Here is a 22,990-nt window from a genome sequence, read left to right on the forward strand (position 1 = left end):
CTGAATTCAGATCACCCAGTGCAGTGTGGGGGGTACAGTAGAGATGATCTTCCTCTTCCTGTCCTCCTGCTTTGCATTTTCACTAGATTGGCTTCTTTGCCTGTCTAGCTGGGTTCTTTTGGAGGGGAAGGAGGGTGGAGAGGGCTCACAATAGCTCCTATCCTGATCTCTCCTGTCTCCTTCCTTCCCTGGCCACTGATTAATAATCCTCCAAGGTCGAGTTCCTGACTTTGGAAAGCAGCCAGTGCAGTTCTTTCTTCACCAGCTGTGAGGGGCGGGGGCGGAAAGGAGGGCCGGAGTGCAGGTTCCGCTTCTCTGACTTCAGGTCTGGAAACTGGAACTACCCTGTGGCCCCACAGGATTGCTCCCTTAGGCTGCTTTCGTATACCTGGTTTACGAATCTGGTCTGGGGATAAACCTCATTGAATTGAATAGAGCTTGCTTCTGAGTAGAGGTGTATGAGATTGTGCTCTTACTGTCTTAACATTGTGGTTGAGTTAGGGGACACATCCGAGGAATTGGTTTAAAACTGGTCAGATGATGATATAACCTCTTCAGTGATAAAGTTCTACCAAATACACTGCTGATTCTAAATAACCCAGTGCCATTCAACAACTGTTGTTGTTCCTGCTGCACATTAAAGACGAATAAATACATTGTGGCATAAGCTTTCACACCATTAAATTGATACCTTCATGTTAACAGTGCTGGAAGGAGAGCTCAAAAATAGATAGAAAGAAGAATGGGAAATCAAATCAGAATTTAAAATAAAGATTTTATAATATAAAGTAATAGAACATTTGAGCTCTCTCCCCTGCCCCAAATCTGGTAAAATATATAAAATAAATCATAGCTGTCCTCATAAAGAGCCAAATAAATAATAACTTCTTCAATTTGCTTTGTTATTTACTGGATTTAATAAAAGTGGTGGTGGCTTCAGATTAATCTTTTCCTTGCTATCCAAATGTATGTTGATCACATGTTAGTTTTTAGTACTGCCATTTGTTGTATCTTTAAAGAAGACGTTGGATAGAGAAGGTTAGAGTATGCCATCTAGTGGATATGAGGAAAAGCTAAAAGCATGTCTGAAACCAAAACGGTCAAACAGATGAAACTTGCTTACTAAAATGTGAAAGTGGGTTCTTCCTTTTTGCTTTTTTGTACATTCATGAAATATCGAACAGGTGAAACTGGCATGATGACCTTTGTATTCAGGATACACAGCTCTTGGCTGACTTAGATAAGAAAGACCTTTTCACTCTTCTGAAAGAACTGTTTCATATTGCATTTGCTCTAACAGTCAGGAGGTTTTTCCTGATGTTCAGCCGGAATCTGGCTTCCTGTAACTTGAGCCCATTATTCCGTGTCCTGCATTCTGGGATGATCGAGAAGAGATGCTGGCCTTCCTCTCTGTGACAACCTTTCAAGTACTTGAAGAGCACTATCCTATCTCCCCTCAGTCTTCTCTTCTCAAGGCTAAACATGCCCAGTTCTTTCAGTCTCTCTTCATAGGGTTTTGTTTCCAGCCCCCTGATCATCTTCGTTGCCCTCCTATGAACCCTCTCTAGCTTGTCTGCATCCTTCTTAAAGTGCGGTGCCCAGAACTGGACACAGTACTCCAGATGAGGCCTAACCAGTGCTGAGTAGAGGGGAACTAGTACTTCCTGGGATTTGGAAGCTATGCTTCTATTAATGCAGCCCCAAATAGCATTTGCCTTTTTTGCAGCCACATCACATTGTTGGCTCATGTTCAGCTTGTGAGCTACAACAATTCCAAGATCCTTCTCTCTTGTAGTGTGGTTGAGCCACGTATCCCCCGTCTTGTAACTGTGCATTTGGTTTCTTTTTCCTAGGTGTAGAACTTGGCATTTATCCCTATTAAATGTCATTCTGTTGTTTTCTGCCCAGTGCTCCATTCTATCAAGATCACTTTGAATTTTGTTTCTGTCTTCCAAAGTATTAGCTATCTCGCCCAATTTTGTGTCATCTGCAAATTTGATCAGCATTCCCTGCACCTCCTCCTCCAAGTCGGAGGATGATGTTCTGTAGCTATCTCTCTTACTCACCTGATTTTAAAAGGGTGGATAAAATAGGGCACACATACACCTCGCAGACTTCACCCACATTTTCTCTTTCTAACATGCCCCCAGCTTGCTAACTAAAATGAAAGAACATAATATTAATAGTATACTAATTTGAATAGGGGTGCTTTGTACATTGCAATGCACTGATTAAAGAAAACTGAAGTTCAGATAATGGGGTACTGTGTTGTACATCTGTTATATCATAGTTATTGCAAACTTCTTTCTGGTATTCATTTTGCCTGTAAAGAAGTATGGAGCCTCTTTTGAAATTCCTTCTCCAAAATGCACTCCTAGTTTTGTTTATTGTAATTACTGTAGTCATAAGTTCTCATACACCTTCTGAGACAATCTAGGAGGATGTTTGTAGTATGTTTTCCCATAAGACTTGATGGTATAACATAAATGCTGTATTGAGTAATTTTAAATGACTAATACAGCTGCACTCATGAGTTTAAGGATCTTATGTATGCATATCTACTACTACTAATGGTCTATAAAAATATTACTGGATTTCACATTTGCTTTCCACATATATTTGTTTAATTTCCTCATTTATGGCAATTTCTACCACAATATGCAGAGCACGGTAACCTTGACACCTAAGTAGATCTCTCATATGTGTTCTTCCTTGGAATAGCTGTTAGAAATAAATTTGCATGAGATTGTTGGTTATATAGAAAGACAATATTCAGAATGCTGCCTTTGGTTTAAGGGGGTTCATAATATACAGAAAACCAGCTATTCAGGTACAGCATATTTCAAGATGAATGTTTTTGATAATTATTTTACGCTACTTATTGCTAAGTCTTGGCTGGGAAATGGCCCAGTGCTCCATTCTATCAAGATCACTTTGAATTTTATTTCTGTCTTCCAGGGTATTAGCTATCCCACCCAGTTTTGTGTTATCTGCAAATCTGATAAGCATTCCCTGCACCACCACCTCCAAGTCATTAATAAAAATGTTGAAGAGCACTGGGCCCAGGACTGAGCCTTGCGGTACCCAGCTCGTTACCTCTCCCCAGTTTGAGAAGGTCCCATTGATAAGCACTCTTTGAGTCCGCTTCTGTAGCCAACTGTGGATCCACCGGATCGTTGTTTCATCTAGCCCACTTTGAGCTAGTTTGCTCATCAGGATATCATGCTTTGCTGAAGTCAAGGTATATTATGTCCACAGCATTCCCACAGTTCACAAGGAGGTTACCTGTTAAAAAAAAATGAGATCAGATTAGTCTGGCAGGATTTGTTCTTGACAAATCCATGTTGGCTTCGAGTAATCACGGCATTGTTTTCAAGGTGCTTCCAGATGGATTGCTTTATAATCTGCTCCACAATTTTCCCAGGGACTGATGTCAGACTGACTGGTCTGTAGTTCCCAGGTTCCTCCTTTTTACCCTTTTTGAAGACAGGGACAACATTAGCCCTCCTCCGGTCATCTGGCACTTCACCCGTCCTCCATGATTTCTCAAAGATAATAGGCAGTGGTTCAGAGAGCTCTTCTGCCAGTTCCTTTATGACTCTAGGATGCAGTTCATCTGGCCCTGGAGATTTGAACTCATTAAAAGTAATTAGGTGTTCCTTGACCATATGCCTATCAACCGCAAGCTGCAATCCTGCCCCTTCAGCCTGTACTTCACCTTTGCCAGGGGGGTCATAGACCCTCTTTTGGGAGAAGACTGAGCCAAAGTAGGAATTGAGCACCTCTGCCTTTTCTTTGTCATCTGTTATCATTTTGCCATCCTTATTTAATAGTTGAACCACCATTTCTTTCCTCTGTCTTTTACTGTGCACGTATCTGAAGAAAGCCTTTTTGTTGCTTTTAGCATCCCTCGCTCACCTCAGCTCATTCTCATCTTTAGCCTTCCTGATGTCATCCCTGCAGTTCTGTGCTACCTGCCTGTACTCCTCCTTTGTAGCTTGGCCTTCCTTCAACTTCCTATACGTGTCCTTTTTTGTTTTCAGGTCATCTCTAAGCTTTTTGTGAAGCTACATCGGCTTCTTCTGTTGCCTTCCGCCTTTTTTTCTTGTTGGAATCATTTGTAATTGTGCCTTTAGAATTTCATTTTTTTAAAACTCCCACCCATCTTGGACTCCTGTTCTCCCTAGAGATGCTTGCCATGGAACCTTACTTATCATTGTTCTGAATTTATTAAAACTGGCTTTCCTAAAATCCAAGTATGCATTTGGTTACACTTGGCTTTTGCTTCTTTTAGAACCAAGAACTCAAGTATAACATGATCACTTTCCCCCAGAGTTCCCGTAACTGCTACTTTATTCATGAAGTCATCTCTGTTGGTTATGATCAAGTCAAGGATAGCTGATCCTCTAGTTCCTTCCTCCACTTTCTGTTGGAGGAAGTTATCAGCAACACACATCAGGAATTTCTTGGAGGGGCCATGTTTTGCAGAATTTGTCTCCCAACAAATATCGGGGAAATTGAAGTCCCCCATTACTACTGCATCTTGCTTCCCTGAAACATTGGCAATTTGCTTTTCAAAAGTTTCATCCTCATCTTCTCCTTGATTGGGTGGCCAGTAGTAGACTCTGACCACCAGGTTCCTTTTATTCCTTGCTCCATTTATTTTAACCCAGATGCTCTTAATGGGGCTACCAAGCTCATCCTCCTGTATTTCTGTGCAAAGATATCTATTTTTAACATATAGTGCAACTCCACCTCCCTTTCTGTTCTTTCTGAACAAGTTATATCCTTCAATTGCTGTATTCCAGTCATGAGAGTCATCCCACCAAGTCTCAGTTATACCTATCAAGTCATAATTTCCCTCTCGTATTAAGAGTTCAAGTTTGTTCTGTTTGTTTCCCATACTCTGGGCATTAGTATATAGACAGCGAAGACCACGTGCTTTATAGTCTGGCTTTCTTCCTACATGTTTTTGAAGAGTGTTATTGGGTGCTATTGGAGCTGTTGTTGTGTCCGTTGCGGTGCATGAGCCTTCGTCCATTGTTACCCCCAACTTTACATCTCCCTCCCCCATAGGATTCAGTTTAAGGTCCTCCTGATGAAATTCTTCATGCTGTGGCCAAACACATTCTTCCCAGCCCTTGTGAGGTACAACCTGTCCCTTGCCAACAGTCCATCTTCCAGGAAGTATAGCCCGTGGTCCCAGAATCCAAATCTCTCTCGTTTGCACCACCTTCATAGCCAGTCATTTACCCGGAATATTTTTCTTTCCCTTTCTGTCCTTCTTCTAACTACTGGAAGGATGGATGCGAAAACTATCTGGGCCCCAAAGTTCTTGAGTTTCCTTCCCAAAGCTTCAAAGTCTGATGTGATGTCTTCATAGCTCCGCTTGGCAGTATCATTTGTTCCCACATGGATGAGAAGAAAGGGATACCAGTCAGTGACTGGGCTTTTTGAGTGTAGGCAACCCTTCAGTCACGTCTCTAATCTGCCCTCCTGGGAGACAGCATACCTGGCGAGTCCATGGGTCTTGGCGACATACTTGGGTTTCAATCCCACACAGCAAGGAGTCTCCCACTACTGCTACTCTTCTCTTGTTGTTGTTGTTGGTTTCATTGCCTTTGCTTGACTAACCTTCAGCCTCTAGTTCGCGGTCATGTGGTGCCCCTTGTAATTCTTCCTCTGCAGGCTGTCCTCCAGACTCATCCTCAAGTACCTGAAAATGTACTTTGTTGGTGCAGAGTGGCTTCTAGTTCTTCTGCTCCTGTCAGCCTTTTCCAAGGAGTATCCTCTACTGCATTTTTCCTCTCCTCAGCATTTTCCTTTTCTGCCTCAGCTTGCTGTTGCTCTTCTAGCTTCTGTACTTGCAGCTGTAGTTCCATTCTTCTGTCTAAGAACTCTTCATCTTCTCTTATTCCCTGGAGGGTTGACACTTGCCGCTCCAGTCCTCTTACCTTTTCTTCCAACAGCATGATCAGCTTGCACTTGTTGCAGGTGTAGGCCATGTTGATCTCAGGCAAGAAAACAACCATTGCACACACCTTGGAGGTCATCACCACTGGAGAGTCTTTTCCTTCCATAGTCTGTTTTCCCTTTATTTTTCTAGCTTTCTTATGGTACGGGGATAGCCTGTGCTTTGTCCTCTATTGACTGGAGGTTAACAACAGAGTCCCACTAGTATGGAAATGTGTGTTACAAGAAAAAAAATGGAAAACAAAATTTGTTAGGGACCTCCCCCTTGACCTCCTCTGCTAAACTCCTGTTTGCTCTCCCTGTTTTCTTGCTCTGATCACTCGCTCTCTGGGAGTTTGCTTGCTTGCTTGTATAGCCCCTAGACCAGCTGGAGCAGCTTCCTCTGCTCTGCTCTGCTCAGCTAGGAGGCGGGAAACAGACTGAAACTCCCCACCGACACAGCTGCTGGAAGTACTCGGGCCACACCCCTTCAATTCAATTGGAGCTCTCAGGAGCACATGGTGAGCACACAGCAACTCAGAATGGAAAGGACAGTCCCCTGGGCTTACTCAAGCCCATTCACCACTTTGCCTTTGTCTCCTCTTCCACTGCAACTCCCCTGCCAAACTCCTGTTCACTTGCTCTGATTGCTCGCTCTCCGGGAGCTTGCTTGTATAGCCCCTAGACCAGCTGGAGCAGCTTCCTCTGCTCTGCTCAGCTAGGAGGTGGGAAACACAAAGTCCTGTACAAGTTGAAAACAAAAGGTGATAAACCCAATAGAATAAAAAGGGTTTAACTTGTTATCAAAAACTGGGCAGCAAAGATTATTTCACAGTTATGGCACTACCACAGAGAAAAGCCTAATATGTGCAGCTAAAGATTGCTCCTTCCATGGATATGGTACTGGATCAGGTCATCCTCAGAAGATCTTAAAGCAAGTTCTTCAAAAGGAACATCCTAAGATATGCTGGGCTTAAGATGGTATATGGCTTTAATGTTCAAGACCATCATCTTGAATCATGCTTGGAAACTCAGTGGTAGCGGGTCACTTGGTCCACATTGGTTTTTATATGCTCTCTAAATTATGCACTCGCCAAAAGGTAAACAACAGCTTTCTAGATCAGCTGCATCTTCTAGTCTTCAAAGGCAGCCCTCCTGCAACATACATTACAATAATAAATCCTCAGGGTTACCAGAGCATGAAAAACATGGCAAGGTCTCCAGGTAAGAGTACAGCTGGCATCCCTTTGAGGATGTTTTCTCCCATAGGTCCCTCATTCACTGAGGACTGAGGGAAAGATGTCTCCTCTGTATTCAATTATTTATTCATGTAAAACGGTGTGTGCAAGGATCAGTTACTTTTTCCCCCCTCACAAGCACACCATCTCCATGAAGCACTCCCCCAAAGGGAATTCCTGATGTCATTCTGCCAGCCAAAGCTCTGTTACTGCTGAAGTTGTTACCTAGGAGTGTTGTTTTGCTGCTGACATGGCCTTGGAGTGATAGAAACAGGGCGAGTCCAGCCCTCTCTCCCTCTGCACCTGCTGCAGCATTTTACGTTATTCCACTATTCCTTTCTGTTATTCCTATTGTACTCTTCCATTAGTCCCTTGCTGTGTCTGCAGTGAGGATGAGAGCCTGGCCTATATTTGCACGATGTATTTCTTTGGCTTTAAAAACATTTTTTGTGATTCTCAGCCACTGTTGTAAATTTGGAAGGAAAATGCCTTACAGTTGTACTTTTAAAAAGTTTATATAAAACCAGCAGGTACACTTACAAAGTGACCTCTTTTGGGCTATAAAAAATTCTTCTTGCATAATATCATACCTTTTGTAAGATAATGTCTAAGTGGGAGGAAACTCCCGGATACAGCAATCTCTTTTATGTACATACAGGGGCTTGGGTACACCTGGTGTGGTTGTCAACATTCAGTTCTGAACAGCTGTTTGCCTGCATCGTATCAAAGTTGCTGTTGACACCCTCTTCCAAGTTTCAGTGGTTATATTGCACAGTCCCTCGTTTTCTTATAGGTTATTAATATATCATTATTACTTAATTTTTTTGAAGCAGCTTCTCATGATGCTTGTAGGGAAACCCCCTTTTGTGTGTACAGAACCTTTCCAGTGGGTGGGTTGCCTGGAGTTGGTGCCTAGACCTTTAAATATTCTGAGTCACACCAGCAAAGCTGTTGCCTCTGTATCTGCTGCATTTAGGTCCTTTCAGCTGCTCTCCTCCTAGGCTTTCAGTGGAGCAAAACAGGTAGGGAAAGAAGGGTGGGCAAGAGGACAAGTAAGTAAACATGGAGAGAGGTGCAGTGTTGTTCAGAGACTTGGAGCATTGGATCTGGCAACGTTAAACATGCCAACAAAATCTGATTCTGAAAGATTTAGGGCACAATCCTATTGGATGCTTCCTGGCTACTCATAAGCCTCCAAACTTGGAGGCTTATGAGTACCCAGTACATAGTGGGAGGTGCCTCCCACTCTCCATTTTAGCTAGATGGGCAATTTTGCCCATCTAGTGGAGGCTTTGGGGAGAGGGAGGGAAGGAAGCTGGGACAGCTGGGGATACCTTGTATTCCCACATCCCTAGTCTCCTCACCTCCCCGCCCCCTTTCCCCCTACAAACTCACATTTACGAGCTGGTAGCAGCAACCGGTGCATCTCTGTCCGTGCTGACTGCAATGGGATGGGGGAGGGGATGGGGAGCGCTGCTTCCTGGTGCTAAGCTCAGAGCCCACTCTCTGAGCTCGGAACCAGGAAACCGAAGAATCCCATGTCCTCCAGATGCTGTCTAGGGGGCACAGGATTGCTGTCTTAACTTTTTTTAAAATAATTTGGTTTAGGATGGGGATGGGCAACTTGTGGCCCTCTAGATATTTTGCCCTACAACTTATTCTGGTTGTATTTTTATATTGTAGTTCCAAGCTTTTATATTTTATACTGTTTTTAATCTGCACTTTGTGATTTTATTCTTTATGAACTGCCCAGAGAGCTTCAGCTGTTGGGCAGTATAGAAGTGAAATAAATAAACTCCCATCATCTCTCTTCATTGGCTATGCTGTCTAGGGCTAATGGGATTTGCAGGCCAGAAGATCTGGAGAGCCACAAGTTTCCTACCCCTGGTTTAGGTGGTTAACTCCAGCTGGTTAAATGAGCTAAGATCTGTTGTGTATATGTGTGAACATTTAAATAAGGTTTGAAAAAACTTTTCAAACTGGACAGGTGTTAGGCAGCCAAAGCCCAGGGGATGCTCAGTTCTCCCTTCCCCCTTTTAAAAACATGTAAACACTATTGTCAGAATCAAGGTTAGACTGTAAGTTTGTTTGTTCAGGAACCAAGTCCTCAAGCCTCATAAATAATGTATTGCTGGAGACTGCACATTTCGTATGTGCCGGGTACAGAATACATGATACGTTTTTTCCTCTCTTTTTAATCTTTTTTTTACTGTAATGGTTTAAAGTGAGAAGCCAATAACAGCAACTCTACAGGATGAATGTATGTGGTTTGTAATTCTGAGGAAGAGTAGGGTTTTTTCACCATACAATGTTTTCAAACATTGGGTTTTTTCCTAGTTAGATGTGACTTTATTTGTTCTTTATTTTGAGCTTGAGACAAGAGGAAGAAAATAGTACTTACAGTGAAAATGACAACCATGGGACTGTCTCAGTTTTTCATTGGCCCAACACATGAAGCAGGACATACCCTTGATTTGCTCTTTGCTCCAAACTGTGAGATAGGTCTGAAAATTGGGGTTGGGGGTCAAAGTAACCCCATTGTTATGAACAATAATAATTGTTATGGTCAGACATTTTCCTGGTGAGATTTGAGCTCACGGCATTACTTCCCTCCTGCAGGGGTGGGGGACCCATTTGAATGGTCCACCTCAGGAGACTGATGGAATCCAATGGATTTCTGAGTGCTCTTAGGCATTTTCCAGTTGAGACAGCTGGTGAGCCAGCCGAGACCCTAGTCTCTCTGTGGAACAGTGAAGTGCGGAGGGCCATCCACTTGATTACACCTGAGTGTCCTCTCTAACTTTCTAGAGCCTGCTCTTCTCCTTGGTATTCTGGGCAGCTGTGGTCATTGAAACAGGCAGGATGTTGGCTAGAGCACAAATGACATAAGACTCAAAGTGAAGACAGCTGAGCATACTCTAGAGCACATAATCATGCCTATTGCATGGTGATGCAGGCAGCAAAGAAGGCTTATTTTGATGCCTCTATTGCATCCTCAAGTAGCCATCCAGTGGACCTCTTTCAGGTGGTCCGTAGGCTGTTAAAACCCTTCCCAGCAGATGGAGCTCTGGTCCCCTCAAAGACCCGCTGTTATCTTTTTGCATCACACTTTGAGGACAAAATTGCTTGTCTCCACAGAGAAACTGATGCTGTTAGTGTAGTTCCAGTTGAGGTGTCTGGCGCCACCATCTGCCTGATTTTGTGGGATCGGTCTCAGTTGCTGCGGCCTGATGATGTGGACAAGGTGCTTGCAGCAATGCGACTGACGGTGTGCCTTCTTGATCCTTGTCCCTCCTGGCTAATAAAAGAAACTGAAGGGGTATGACTGGGTACGTCCAGGGAGTGGTAAATGCATCATTCCGTGAAGTGGTTCCTGCTGTCCTTAAGGAGGCAGTAGTGTGACCACTCCCAAGGAAGTCCACTCTGGACCCAGTGGTATTTGACAACTACCGCTCAGTCACAAATACCCCTTTCTTAGGGAAGGTAGTTGAGAGGATGGCAGTGCAACTGCAAGCACTCTTGGTGGATACTGATTATCTAGAATCATTCTGGTCTGAGTTTTGATCTGGTTACGGGACCGAATCAGCCTTGGTCACCCTTCATCGGGAGAGAGGGAGTGCAACCCTGTTAATTCTTCTTGATCTTTCATCAGCTTTTGATACAATCAACCATGGTATCCTCCTGGATTGATTCCGTGGGCTGGGCATTGGCGGCACTGTGTTACAGTGGTTCTGGTCTTACCTGAGGGGCTGATCTCAGAGAGTAACATTGGGTGAGCACTTGTCGGCTTCTTGGCAATTGAGCTATGGAGTTCCGCAAGGTACCATCTTGTCCCCAGTGTTGTTCGACATCTATATGAAGCCACTGGGGATTTGGAGTCAAGTGCCATGAGTATGCTGATACAGAACAGAAAAGAAAAGGACCCCAGTAACACATTCAAAATGAACACTCTAAGTGTAAGAATCTGGCAACACTGTATTAGACCAGCTAAATGTATTTTACAAAATTTATAATACTTAATGGTACAATTATGCTAATTAGTTTTTCGAAACAAACATATAACTTGTAGAGTCAATTTTTCAAGAACAACAATATCAGTTATATCTAGCAGTTGACCTTACAAAAACGACTATATCACTGATATCTGACAAGTCAGTTTTATAAAGATGGCTATATCAGTTATATCTGGAAGTCATATCTGACAATCAGTTTTATAAAGACAGCTACATCAGTTATATCTACCAGTCTACAGACCTCCGGTGTAATTCCGTTTTGACAATAAAAAGTCTTCCTCAGATACTCCTGTAGACATTAATGACAATTTACAAAAACTTTCCTGAGTGGCTAAATTCTTTCAGTGGTTTACCGGTCGGTAAGGGCAAAATAGCCCACTAAATTTGTGGGTTATGAGTGAGTAATCCCTCTGAAAAGGAAAAATAATCACAAGTATAATGTGAAATGTTTTCCCAAATTTTAACATAACCATATCAAGAATTACAGTTCATTTTCACCTGATTTTTCCAGCTCACACTTCCCGATGTGTAGATACTCCCAAGACCAGTCGCCAGATGCCGCTACAGCAGTTGTAAATCAGGACGTGAATGCAACAGTATATATACAAAAATGCTGTTCATAATTTAAAGGCGCAGTACTCATCAAGGAAGGTTTACAGAAACACTGACAAATCAGTCCATTCATTCAGGCCTCCAGAGGCCAGCAATTTGAGAGTGAATATCCAAAATGCCTCCCCCATAGCAAAAATCTGTCTTCCAGTCCTGCTATGTGATCTAAACTGCTCAGTAACAGAAAAAGAATTCTCCCATTCATGTAACTGATCAATCACATTGAACCACTGAAAGAATTCAGCCACTTAAGAACATGAAACTGTTTCTCAGCTATCAGTTTCCTAGACCCATAGGTGTCGCTGGAGACCCAAGTGGTCTTGGCAGCTCAGAGTGCCTTTTACCAGCTTCAGCTGGTTCGCCAGCTACAGCTTCTCCTGGACAGGGATAGCTTGACCACAGTGGTACAAGTGCTGGTAACCTCAAGACTGGATTACTGCAATGCCCTCTATGTGGGGCTGCTGTTAAGCCTGTTCCGGAGACTGGAGCTAGTGCAGAATGCAACAGCTTGGTTGTTGTCAGGAGTTGCTCCTTTTCAGCATGCCACTCCTTTGCTGAGGGAACTGCACTGGCTGCCTATTTGCTACCAGGCCAGGTTTAAGGTTGTGGTACTAGTGTATGAAGTCCTAAACAACTTGGGACCAGGTTAGCTGAGAGAGCGCGTTCTCCCTTATCAAACAGCCCAGTCACTGAGGTCGTCAGATGGCACGTTCTTGCTGGTTCCACATGGCCCTATGGCCCAATTCTCCTAAGTCCATCTGGAGAAGAGCCTTCAGTGTGGTGCCCCCCTTTCTATGGAACTCCATGCATCGGGAGGTCAGGCAGGTGCCAACACTGTGTTGTTTTCAGCACCTCCTGAAAACATCTTTATTTCAGAAGGCCTTCCTTGACTAACCAGCCACGGTTTTTATTGGTATTCTGTTTTTTTAAATAATAATTTTAATATGTTTTATTCTTTTATCTTTTTATCTTTTATTGTTCACCACTCTGGAATCTGAGATTTGGATTGGTATATATATGTTGTAAATAAATGAATTTTAAAAAATCATGTTGCAGTTGTGGTAGCTGACTCCTAAGAATGCCGCAGGGCTTTATATGGCATTTTTGCAATGTATGAATGCTGTAGGGTTGTACTTAGCTGTCATTTGATATGTAGATATGAACAGAAGTATAAAGTATTAAGACGCCATTTCATTTAGTTGAAGAATATTATGTTACTAGCCAAGAAAGATGTATGCTTTTGATTACAATTTTTAAAATGCTTAATAAAAAAAGTGATGAGATATTCTCTCATATGCAGCTAATGTGCTGCATGGAAAGACTCAAGAGATTTTAAAAATAATTTACAGCATTTTATGCAAATGCCACCTATTGGAGTACTTTCCAAATTCTCTTAGCTTTTAAGTGACAGCTTGAAATCTTTTTCTTAAGAAAAGAAATTAAATACCTCTTCTTGTTTATTTAGTGAAGGATAGTAAACAAAAGATGGTTAATGCTCCTTCTCATATAGGCAGAACCATCTGCATTTGTATCTGTACTTTCAAGCTTATTAAACTCACATGTAACTATTTTTTGAAAATGCTGACTTTGCACTCTTGGCGCATGTCACAAAGGTTGGTTCCAGAATATCAGCCATCTACTGATAAATGTGCTTTAAAAGACTGCATTAGCAAAGTAAAAGTCACTACTTCTGATTATAAATGCAAATATCCACTGGGTGAGGCTGATGTGTAATTGGAAATTTAGTCCTAGTGCATATATTCCTTTCTAGTGGCATCTGCCTCTGGACACATTTGTTTTACTTTTGGGACCCTTGTTGTCTACAAGCCAGTTCTGCCGATACGCTTTTTCAGCAATGTTAGCCACTTCCTATAGGTAGGCCTGCAGCTAGCTAGAGTTGACAGCTGTAGTTACCTCTTGACCTAGTAACCTGGTTGCACAATCATAGAATAGTAGGGTTGGAAGGGGCCTACAAGGCCAATATAGTCCCACAATCCAATGAGGGAGTTCTGCAAGCAAAGCCCGAGCTTTCTTATGGTAAGTTGTACTTATGGAACTTTGCCTTCCATAGCACAGGAATTCGGTATTCTACATGGGTCATTTATTTATTTATTTATTTATTTATTTATTCCTTACTTACATTCATCCTGAACTGGAATCAGTGTTGTGAAGGATTGCCGGTATTTACTGCAACAACCCTGCAAGGTAGACCAGGCCAAACTTGGCCTCAATTTCCCCCAGATTAACCCAGTAGCTCCCTCCCAGGCCAACAGGCATTGTATTTAGCACTGAAGTTATTCAGGACACATCACACCAACTAGAAGTTGGGTAAACGTTTATTAGGGGAATGGAACAAAGAGGAAGGAATAGGGAGCGATTGGGTAGGTTGTAAAGGAAATTACAAGCAAGGTACAAGACTCTAAGCAAAACCAGAAACGCCAAACACCAAGGTGCACACTCCCAAGAGCAAAACAATAAAACTAGCTAGTCCATCCTATACATTCTAAAGTATGGGCCTCCTAGGATAGCCATCAACCAGCAGCACACCCTAGTACCATCAGGGCCAAGAAGAGACACCCACCCCTTCTCTATTGCCCATCCCTAGCAACCCAAGGCAGATGCTAGGCACCCAATCCAAACCCAGGCCTGGGACACCCCACTCCACCCTTCAACAAGGTTGCCGCTTCCCACCAAGCACGGCTGTTATCATTTTCCCAATTAGCCGGCCAAATCATGACCATGAGCTGCAGGCTGAGAACCAGCTAAAAACAATCAACCTCCAGGTGGCTTCTGCATACGTGACTACCCCAGCGGCCCTTATGGCTCCTACTCTGTTAACCCACTCTTGACAAATGTGTCCACGAGAATTTGGTCCAATTGTTGAGAAATGTGTGACAGTGTAGAGGCAGGAAAGGTAAAGGGAAAATACAATGTAGCAGGAGGATACTTATAAATCCCCTATCTGCTGTGGATACCTTCTCTGAATACCAAATAGCGGGCCTTTGGTGTTTAATGAATAGCAGCTTCAACACAGAACCATGTACTGGAATTGTTTAGGGAATGGGTTAGTTATTTGCATCCTTCTCTTCCCAGCTAATCAAAATACTCAAACCAGCACACAGTTGTTTGTTTTTAAGTGGGTCTAGCCAGAACTTTAAAAAAATAAATTGTGCTTGTTATATACGCACCCTATTGTAGCATCACTGTGGAGGCTGTGTAGCCGGTATAATCAGAGCAAGATTGATATGGTCTGTGATCATTTTCAGGTGACTGTGGAGGAAGTAATGACTACAACTGCATACTTAGATCTCTTCTTACGGAGTGTTTCAGAGCCAGCTTTACTCAAAATCTTCCTTCGGTTCATCCTGCTGCATCGCCATGAGAGTGTTCACATCCTGGACACCCTCACAAGTCGCATAAACACTCCATTTCGGGTGAGATGAGACTAACAGAAATATTGGTCATCTTTTAGTATGTGGAATTGTTTTAGACAAGTGTGTTCATATTTTTTTTCATTTGAATATGTATCTATTATGTCTCTTGAGTGAGCTTGCTTTTTATATGCTTTTGGGGTGCAATCATAAAGTGCCTAAAATGTATAAAACGTTTAAGGCACAGTCCTATGTATGTTTAGACAGAAAGAGGCCTAAAATTCCCAGAATGCCGCAGCCAGCAATGCTGGCTGTCTAAACAGGCATAGAATTGCACCATTAGTGTCTAAACACAAGTCCCTGTCTTTAAGCTTACAATTTAATAGACTCAGTACTAAAGGAAAAGATGAAAGAGGAAAATAAGGAAATTCAAGTATCATCTCTTATATAACATTACACAACAGTTGCAATGACCAGTTGGAATGGCCACTAAAGGAGCTGGTTATGGTAGTGGAGGGGCCAAAGTGCCATTCGTCCCACAGGGAGTGATTTTGCTATAAATGTTGAAAGGCTCCCGCAGAACATGTTGGACATATTTCAGGTAGCCTTCAAAGAAATCGAGTGGCTTACATTTTCTGTTGCTATCATCTGCTGTCTTAGGGCTCTTTTAGTGTCTTCCCTAATGACTGTCAAATATCTGCAATCCTGGACTGACTGCAACAATGTCCCAGAAGCTGCGTGCACATCTGACAATCTAGAGGTCCCTTTTCTCCTTGGACACTATGACCTGGTTCACATGAGATGACAACCCACAGTCTTGTCATGTCATACAAATGCAGGTGGCAGGGGTTGTTTGAGGGTTAGACAACCCTCAGATAGCTCATGGCTTCTTTTAGGGTTATTTGAGGGTTGTCTAACCCTCAAACAACTCTTTCCAGCTGGGTTCTCCTGACACGACAAGCCACAGCAAGCTGGATACCCATGAGCACCATGCAAAAATGCCACCTGGAGGTGCCCGGCACAATGTGACAGTCCCTGCAGGTAAATTAAGCCATGGTGGCGATCATGTTGTCTGAACCAGGTCTGTATGCTCAGGCTGCCATTGAACCAGCCCTGTAACTAGGCACTCACCTTGTTGCTTACAAATAAACAACCTCCAGTAGTACCAGCATAGGCCTACGGCACTCTTCTGTCAGGAGAATTTGAATTTCTGTTTATTTCTTAATTACACTTCGATCTTACGCTTTCTTTTAGAACTCAGAATGGCTGAAGTAGGATTCCCAGTAGTCTTCCATTCAGACATTAATCAGTGCCACCCCGCAAAATCTTAGTTTCAGTGACCAGTTGAAAGCAGTTGTTTCCAGACCATTCACTAGGTCTATGAATACTCGTGGTATGCATTCTTTTTGAAACAAATGAAAAATTTAATTGGATGGGCCTTGATCGATTCAATTTTCATTTGTTATGAAAGGCGACTATGCCGCCAGTAACGAATAGATATGGATAGAGGCCATTTTCATGATTTCTTCCTTACTCATTTGGGGGTGGTGCGGCTTACCTTGTCTGATAGCTGACAAAGTCCTCTAGGTGGCTGCCTTATGGAAGCCACCATTTTATTTCCCCAGATGATCCAGATGTTGCATCATTCTGAGGCAATCTGGGATTCCCCACCCCACCTCCCTTGAATGCCCCAGAATAAAACAATTTTCAAGGCATCTCAAGAAATGAAATGGTGGTTGCCAGGTGACAAGAGAACTTTTGCTTCTGCTGCTACCACAAACAAAAAAAGTGGCAAAAAAGAAGGGTTTTGAAAGAAAGAAAAAAGTCCTGTTCATGAAAACAAATGTGTGTCACATTATGAATATGACTTGTATGAATGCTAATGAACTAAATATGAAGAGTAACAAATGTGAAAAGAAGGTAATGAATGAATAATGAAACAAATGAGGTCTTTAATAATGAAAACAAATGTTATTTATAAAACAGCATTTTTTTCCTGGTATATCCCTAAATAAATTTATAAGCTCTTCTCCCCGCATCCCCATCCCCGATCCTTCAGTAATCCCAAAAGGTCACTCTTAATTCCAATTTTATAGTGAGCATCTTAGGATAACAGAGATAGAAATGTACCTAAGATCACCCAGTGAAACCATTTGAACTTCCAGTCTGAGTCTGCCATCCTGTCCATTTTTACCTTGTCTATGCACATATAGAAAGCTGTTTCCCATCTGAAGCTTGACAACATACATTCTACAGTTTACTTCAAATTTTCCCTGTCACAGCTTTCCTTAGTCCAAGATTCTGGTTTTGGAGCAGGCTGCCTCTTGCTTTGTGAGTGCATCCTTGTTTAATGCATTCAGTCAAATCATGTTACTATATTCTGCAACCATGAGGACTAGAAACTTATTTACAATTAATAAATGTTGAGATGTTTAGAATTCCAAAGTCTCAGCCGTCTAAACATAACATTGTCCAAATAGATCAGGAAACTGATACTAGTATTTTTATGGTGTTTGATTGTAGTGATGGCAGTGCCCATTTGTGTAGCTTTTCAGATACTCAATTTGTGTTTATTTTATTCATTTATTTATTTTAATTTTATATCCTATTCTTTTGTCTAAATTGAGTTCTCAAGTTGGGCTCACTGCATTAAAACAGCCATAGAAATACAATAAAATTTAATTGTATAAACAATTAAAACAATAAAACCATTAATGTAAACAACAATAAAACCGACGAGTCAGCAGTAAAGTCAACCCTGCAGCAGCATAAAACTGAATTGGAGTTTGAAGTGTTTTTCTTTCCACTTAACTGTGTTGTTGTTGTTATGTGTGTGTTAAGTAATCAACAACAGAAGTGGCATAGAAGGGGAGTTCTATAAAAATGCTAATGACACCATATTTTTGACAGATTGAAATTTAACTGCAGACTTGCCAAGTAACGCCCCCCTCCTCAAAAAAGGATATTACTAGCATGTTCCCAAGCAAGATTTCATCTTTTCACTGTGTCTCAGTTTAGAGAAATGGAACGAAGTGGTCCTCTTTGCAGCATGAACAGTCTTGCTTTGGTATAATGACATTGACCTATATGATGTTAGGAGTGATAATGCTATCCACTTGAACAGCATTAAAGTATTTCTTTGGTCTTGAATGGGCTGTCAAGGACCCCTTCTGCAAAGAATGATGCAAGTTAATTATGTCACAGAAATAGTTAATATAATAGCAGTTTCCATTTGCAAGCAGGTTAATCACATGCTGAAACGAGAACACCTGCTTCAGTCTGCATTCAGTCAGCTGCCCTCCTGAGCCCCTCTTTGGCTGGCACTTATTTCCTATAAAAGGATGCAGGAGACACTCCTGCATATGACAACTGCAGAGTACCATATGGGCAGAAGCGCCAGACGATCAGTTTGTGCATTAAATTAGTGTCTTAAGGCTGACATCTTGGGCCAAATAAACATTTTCAAGTAGGGCGTGCATGCGGCATGCATACTTTCCGCTGTGATGCCGGCTCCAAAAGATATTAACTGCGAAAACTCCCAAACAGCTTCAGTAAGTAGCAGCTTGCCAATGAGGTCTCTGCTGAACCATAATTATTTGTTCCATTGACAGAGGGGCAGGTATTGTGAAGGAGCTCAGGAGCTCCACCAGAATGCATCAGTGATGCTAAATGAATTCTTTGCTGTGTAACTTAGCCAAGTATAGAAACCAGCGCTGCAACTTCCAGCATGTTAGCATAGTATAAAATCCCCATGCATTATTATTATGGAACGATTTTGTAATAATTGCTAGGATTAAATGTACAAGCACTCTTACCCGCTTGAACATGTGTATAAAATACTTTTCCTTTTGTCTCATGAACAAATTAAAATCCGCCTTTCCCTCTTTCTCATTTCATACCTGCCCTTTGTTAAAATAAATGCCCCCCCCAATTTACCATTCCTCTATAAGTTCATAATTTTGATCAGTGTATTTTCCACAACTTCAACTGATGGCAGCACTAGAACAAGAACCGTTACAATATAGAATGCACAAGCAAACTTAAGACCTCCCTTCACAGAATCCCACCTAGTGTCCTGTTAATTAACTTTGAGTGCCAATTTTTGGTAGAAATATGGGGTAAAAATAAAATAAACATCATACACCACATTATCCAACCTGGGGCCCTCCATATATTGTAGACTGCAATGCCTAGGGTTCCTGACCACTGGCCATGCTGGCTGGGGTTGAAGGGAATTGAAATTCAAAACATCTAGGGGACACCCCACTAGGTGGGGAAGGTTGCCTTACAGGATGAATTTTCATTTAATGTCACCTTGTGTTCCAAGCCAATAAGGTGGGCCTTCTGTAAGTGCCACAAGCTTTTCTCTCTCACCACTTCTTTGAGGGGTGGATTTGTATGTAGCTTTGACTGCTGCATTGTCCACAGCGCTAACTGACCTTCGCTTCTTCAAGTAGAATATGTAACTTTTTAATCAAGAGTGACTTATGGTTCTAGTAAGCAGGAATGGGAATAGAAGGGGGAAACATCTTGAGGATATCCTGTAACTGCCAGGAAGAGGGAACCCCTTTGTCACTACAGTGCTTAGCGATCGGAGGTCGATGTTTCTTTGACCAGCTAATTAGAAAGAAACTGTTGCAAGTAGGGAAGCTTGAGCTGTTCTCTTTTGTGTTAGGGAAGCCCCAATACAACAAGATTTGAGTGGGAGTATTTAAATTGAGCCATGAAAACCATCCATGTGAACGTACCACCTTTGAATGCAGGTGGGATGCAAATAACATCCCTACTCCAAGCTTTTCATGTGTAGAGTGACACTGACTTCTTTACATTGTCAGACAAGCAATGCACCATTTGTGTTCTTAGGTGGATTAGTAGTCTCTAAGTCCGTAGCAAAGGTATTTCAACATGAGCCAAACTCCCCCTTCAGCAAAACAAAATGGGTTTCACAATAGATCTTCTCAATATTTCATCTCTATTGTATTGTAAATTGCAGGTACTATTCAATTTGTGTAACCGAACTAGTCTTAAGTTTCTTCAGGAAATGTTCAGGAAGTGGAATGTGCCTCTCCCTCAAAAGGCATAGAAACACTATTCCTATCCCATTTTTAAGGAGCTATATTTAATCACTGTAAAAAATGTCATGGTACTAGACTGGAGGTTTCTCTGAATTTGTCAGAAACTGAGCCATTTCCTTCAGATGCCTTCAGTTGGATGGGTGTGTCCCAGACACGTAGTAGAATACCATTTCTATAGAATTTGATTTGTATATGGCTGAATAATAAATCTATCTAAATAAGAAAAAAAAATAATTCTTATATAAATATTTGAATGTTTGGGGCTAATTACATTTCAGTTCCCTTTTAAAACAATTGCATTTGACTAATTGGAAATCTTTTTCTTTCTCTTGCTCTTTAAAAACATTTCTGTATAGATGCCAGCATGTATCTATTTATATCTGTCTTTATGCTTAACTTTAGGCATTCTAACCAAATTAGGTGCATCTGATCTCTCTCAAAAATACCAGAATTCAGGCTGTGTGCTACTCTGTAATGTAAAATGATTTTGTACCTCAGGAAAGGATGGAAAGTTACAGATTCTGACTGTCCTTATCATTTCCCAGCTCTGTGTGGTGTCCTTGGCATTGTTCAGAACACTTATCAGCTTGCATTGTGAAGATGTGATGTTACAACTAGTTTTAAGGTAAAAAAAATCTTTCTCTCGATTCTGCAGTGCAAACTCCTCATTGATGATTAGTATCATATGCCTGCTGCATACATGTCTTCTCTACACAGAACAGGGGGAACAAAAACTCTCTGTGTGCAATGCCACGGGTGAAGATCACACGCATGTCTATTTTACTATGTGCACACATCTGGGAACTTGATGTCAATCTTAGATGTCTAGTGACATGAAAGAAAGCAAAATGAAAAAAGAAAGAAAGAGGAATGTTTTTAAAAATCACAAGCCTCTTAGGATGAAAGTAGGCTTCTCACCAATTTAGCAGACTTGGTGAAGGAATTTGCATTCATTAAGACTAAATTAACAGAGGCTCTTCTGCATACAGAGTAATGTGTCATTTCTGAAAAGTTGGAAAGGGAAGCTAGGAATATATTTCTTGACTCTCAACTACATGTTCCATGGTTTAAAGGTTTGATGAATGCCACCCCCTCCCCCAATATATCATTGTGATAGCTAAACTATAGTGATAAAACTGTTTTCAAGCCTATGGCTTAAAACACGTTCTACTTCTTTACTCATACATTTTCCAACTACTGACCAGTTATACCTTTGTTACTGGTATAGGCTACCCTCATTGTGACTTAAAAAAATAGCTGAGTTGAACATTGTGTCGTTGAGCATTAGTCTTAAGCATTGTTTCTTATGATACATCTCTATCAGTTATTTTTTTAATTCATTAACAAGCTTTACTTGTCTTTTAAATGAGGGAGGCTGGTAATTTACAAAGCTGAATTAGCAGCGTTCAGAACAGTCACTCAGTCTTTTATGTAATTTGGTGATCTAGGTGGAGGGCTGTAACTTAAGTAGCAGAGCACATGTTTTGCATGCAGAAGGTTTCGGGTTTGATAGCATATCCTGGTGGGTAGAGGAAAGAACTTGCCTGAAACTCTGGAGAGCTGCTGCTAGTTACTGTAGACAGGCAGGAGGGAACCTTTTTTAGGTGGAGGGCTGCATTCTTTCCTGATTAACCTTTGGGTGGGGAGAGCATGCCATGGGTGGGCAGGGACAGATTTGAAAGTGGTTAGGGCCACCACCTCTCTCTCTCTCCTCCCCCCCCTACACACACACATCCTTTCATACACACATGTTCGTTCTCTTGCTCAGAGACATGTGCGCGCACATTCACTTCTCTTCACTGCTGCTGATTTGCTTTCAGAGTAGCGGGGAAGGGAAAAGATTGTGGTGATTAAATTTCCCCTTGGGATCTCCCCACCCCCACCCCAACTGCTCAGGAAACAGCCGGATTGGCTTCTGTACAGGCTGGCAATGTAGAGACAGAGTGCTCTGTTTTGCTAGCTCCATATATCCGCTTCGCTGTTTCCTGAGCAGCCATGGGGAGAGGTAATGGAGAAAGGAGGTTTAAACCTCTCTTCCTTGTGATCTTGCTTCTTCCCTGCTGCTTAGGAAACATCTGAGCTGTGGTGGAGCTTCTCTGTTAGGAGCCCTTGCCTCAAGGTGCTCCAGGTGCCTTGAGGTGGTGGCTCCTGAAAGAGTGGGCCCTGGGCAAGACCTGTTCCCTTCCCTGGAGCTCTACTCCTCAGGAAAGGCAAGACCCAAGGAAATCCTTTGGGCACTGCTGCTTTAAGTTGCTTCAGGCACCTTGAGATGATACCTCCTGACAGGGCTACCTTCCTTTGTCCCTCAACTTCCTCATGGGGTGGGCTTCAGGGAAGGGGATAGACCTCACGCAGGGCTTTGGCGGGGTGATTGTGGAGGCCTAATGGGCTAGGTTCTGGCCAGGCACAAAACACCTGTTTCCCAGAAGGCAAACTGATGAGACTAAAAGAAAAGTAACTTGCCCAAGAACATAAGTATGAGACAGAGATGGGGCCTGAACTCCAAAACACAAAATTGCTCTTTTGAACCTGCAGCTTTCTGTTCTAACACCCATTGGTGCCTACAGGCACCACATTGTAGACACCAGATAATAAGAACCGGAAATATAGCCAACTCAAATGCATAGTTGTTAGATGGTGTAAAATGCTCAGAATTAACATGCCTAAGGCTTTAGACAAAAACCATTTTAAACCCCAAAAGTCTCACTGTTTGTAGGTAAAAAAGTTTTTTT

The 22,990-nt window shown here is 42.1% G+C and overlaps 1 protein-coding gene across 2 annotated transcripts in view; it reads left to right on the top strand.

Annotated features, from left to right (window-relative positions):
- Positions 1-22,990, top strand: part of FHIP1A (FHF complex subunit HOOK interacting protein 1A) — a 108,408-nt gene that overhangs the window by 66,822 nt on the left and 18,596 nt on the right. For both annotated transcript variants that reach the window (XM_084856259.1, XM_084856260.1), the window contains exons 7-8: positions 15,079-15,246; positions 20,804-20,883. In XM_084856259.1, the coding sequence (XP_084712385.1) occupies positions 15,079-15,246; positions 20,804-20,883 (248 nt within the window). The remainder of the gene's footprint in view (positions 1-15,078; positions 15,247-20,803; positions 20,884-22,990) is intronic.

Source organism: Heloderma suspectum, chromosome 5, assembly GCF_057233095.1.
Source record: "Heloderma suspectum isolate Gila_16-S chromosome 5, 16-S_ref, whole genome shotgun sequence".
In the NCBI taxonomy this organism is placed as follows: domain Eukaryota; kingdom Metazoa; phylum Chordata; class Lepidosauria; order Squamata; family Helodermatidae; genus Heloderma; species Heloderma suspectum.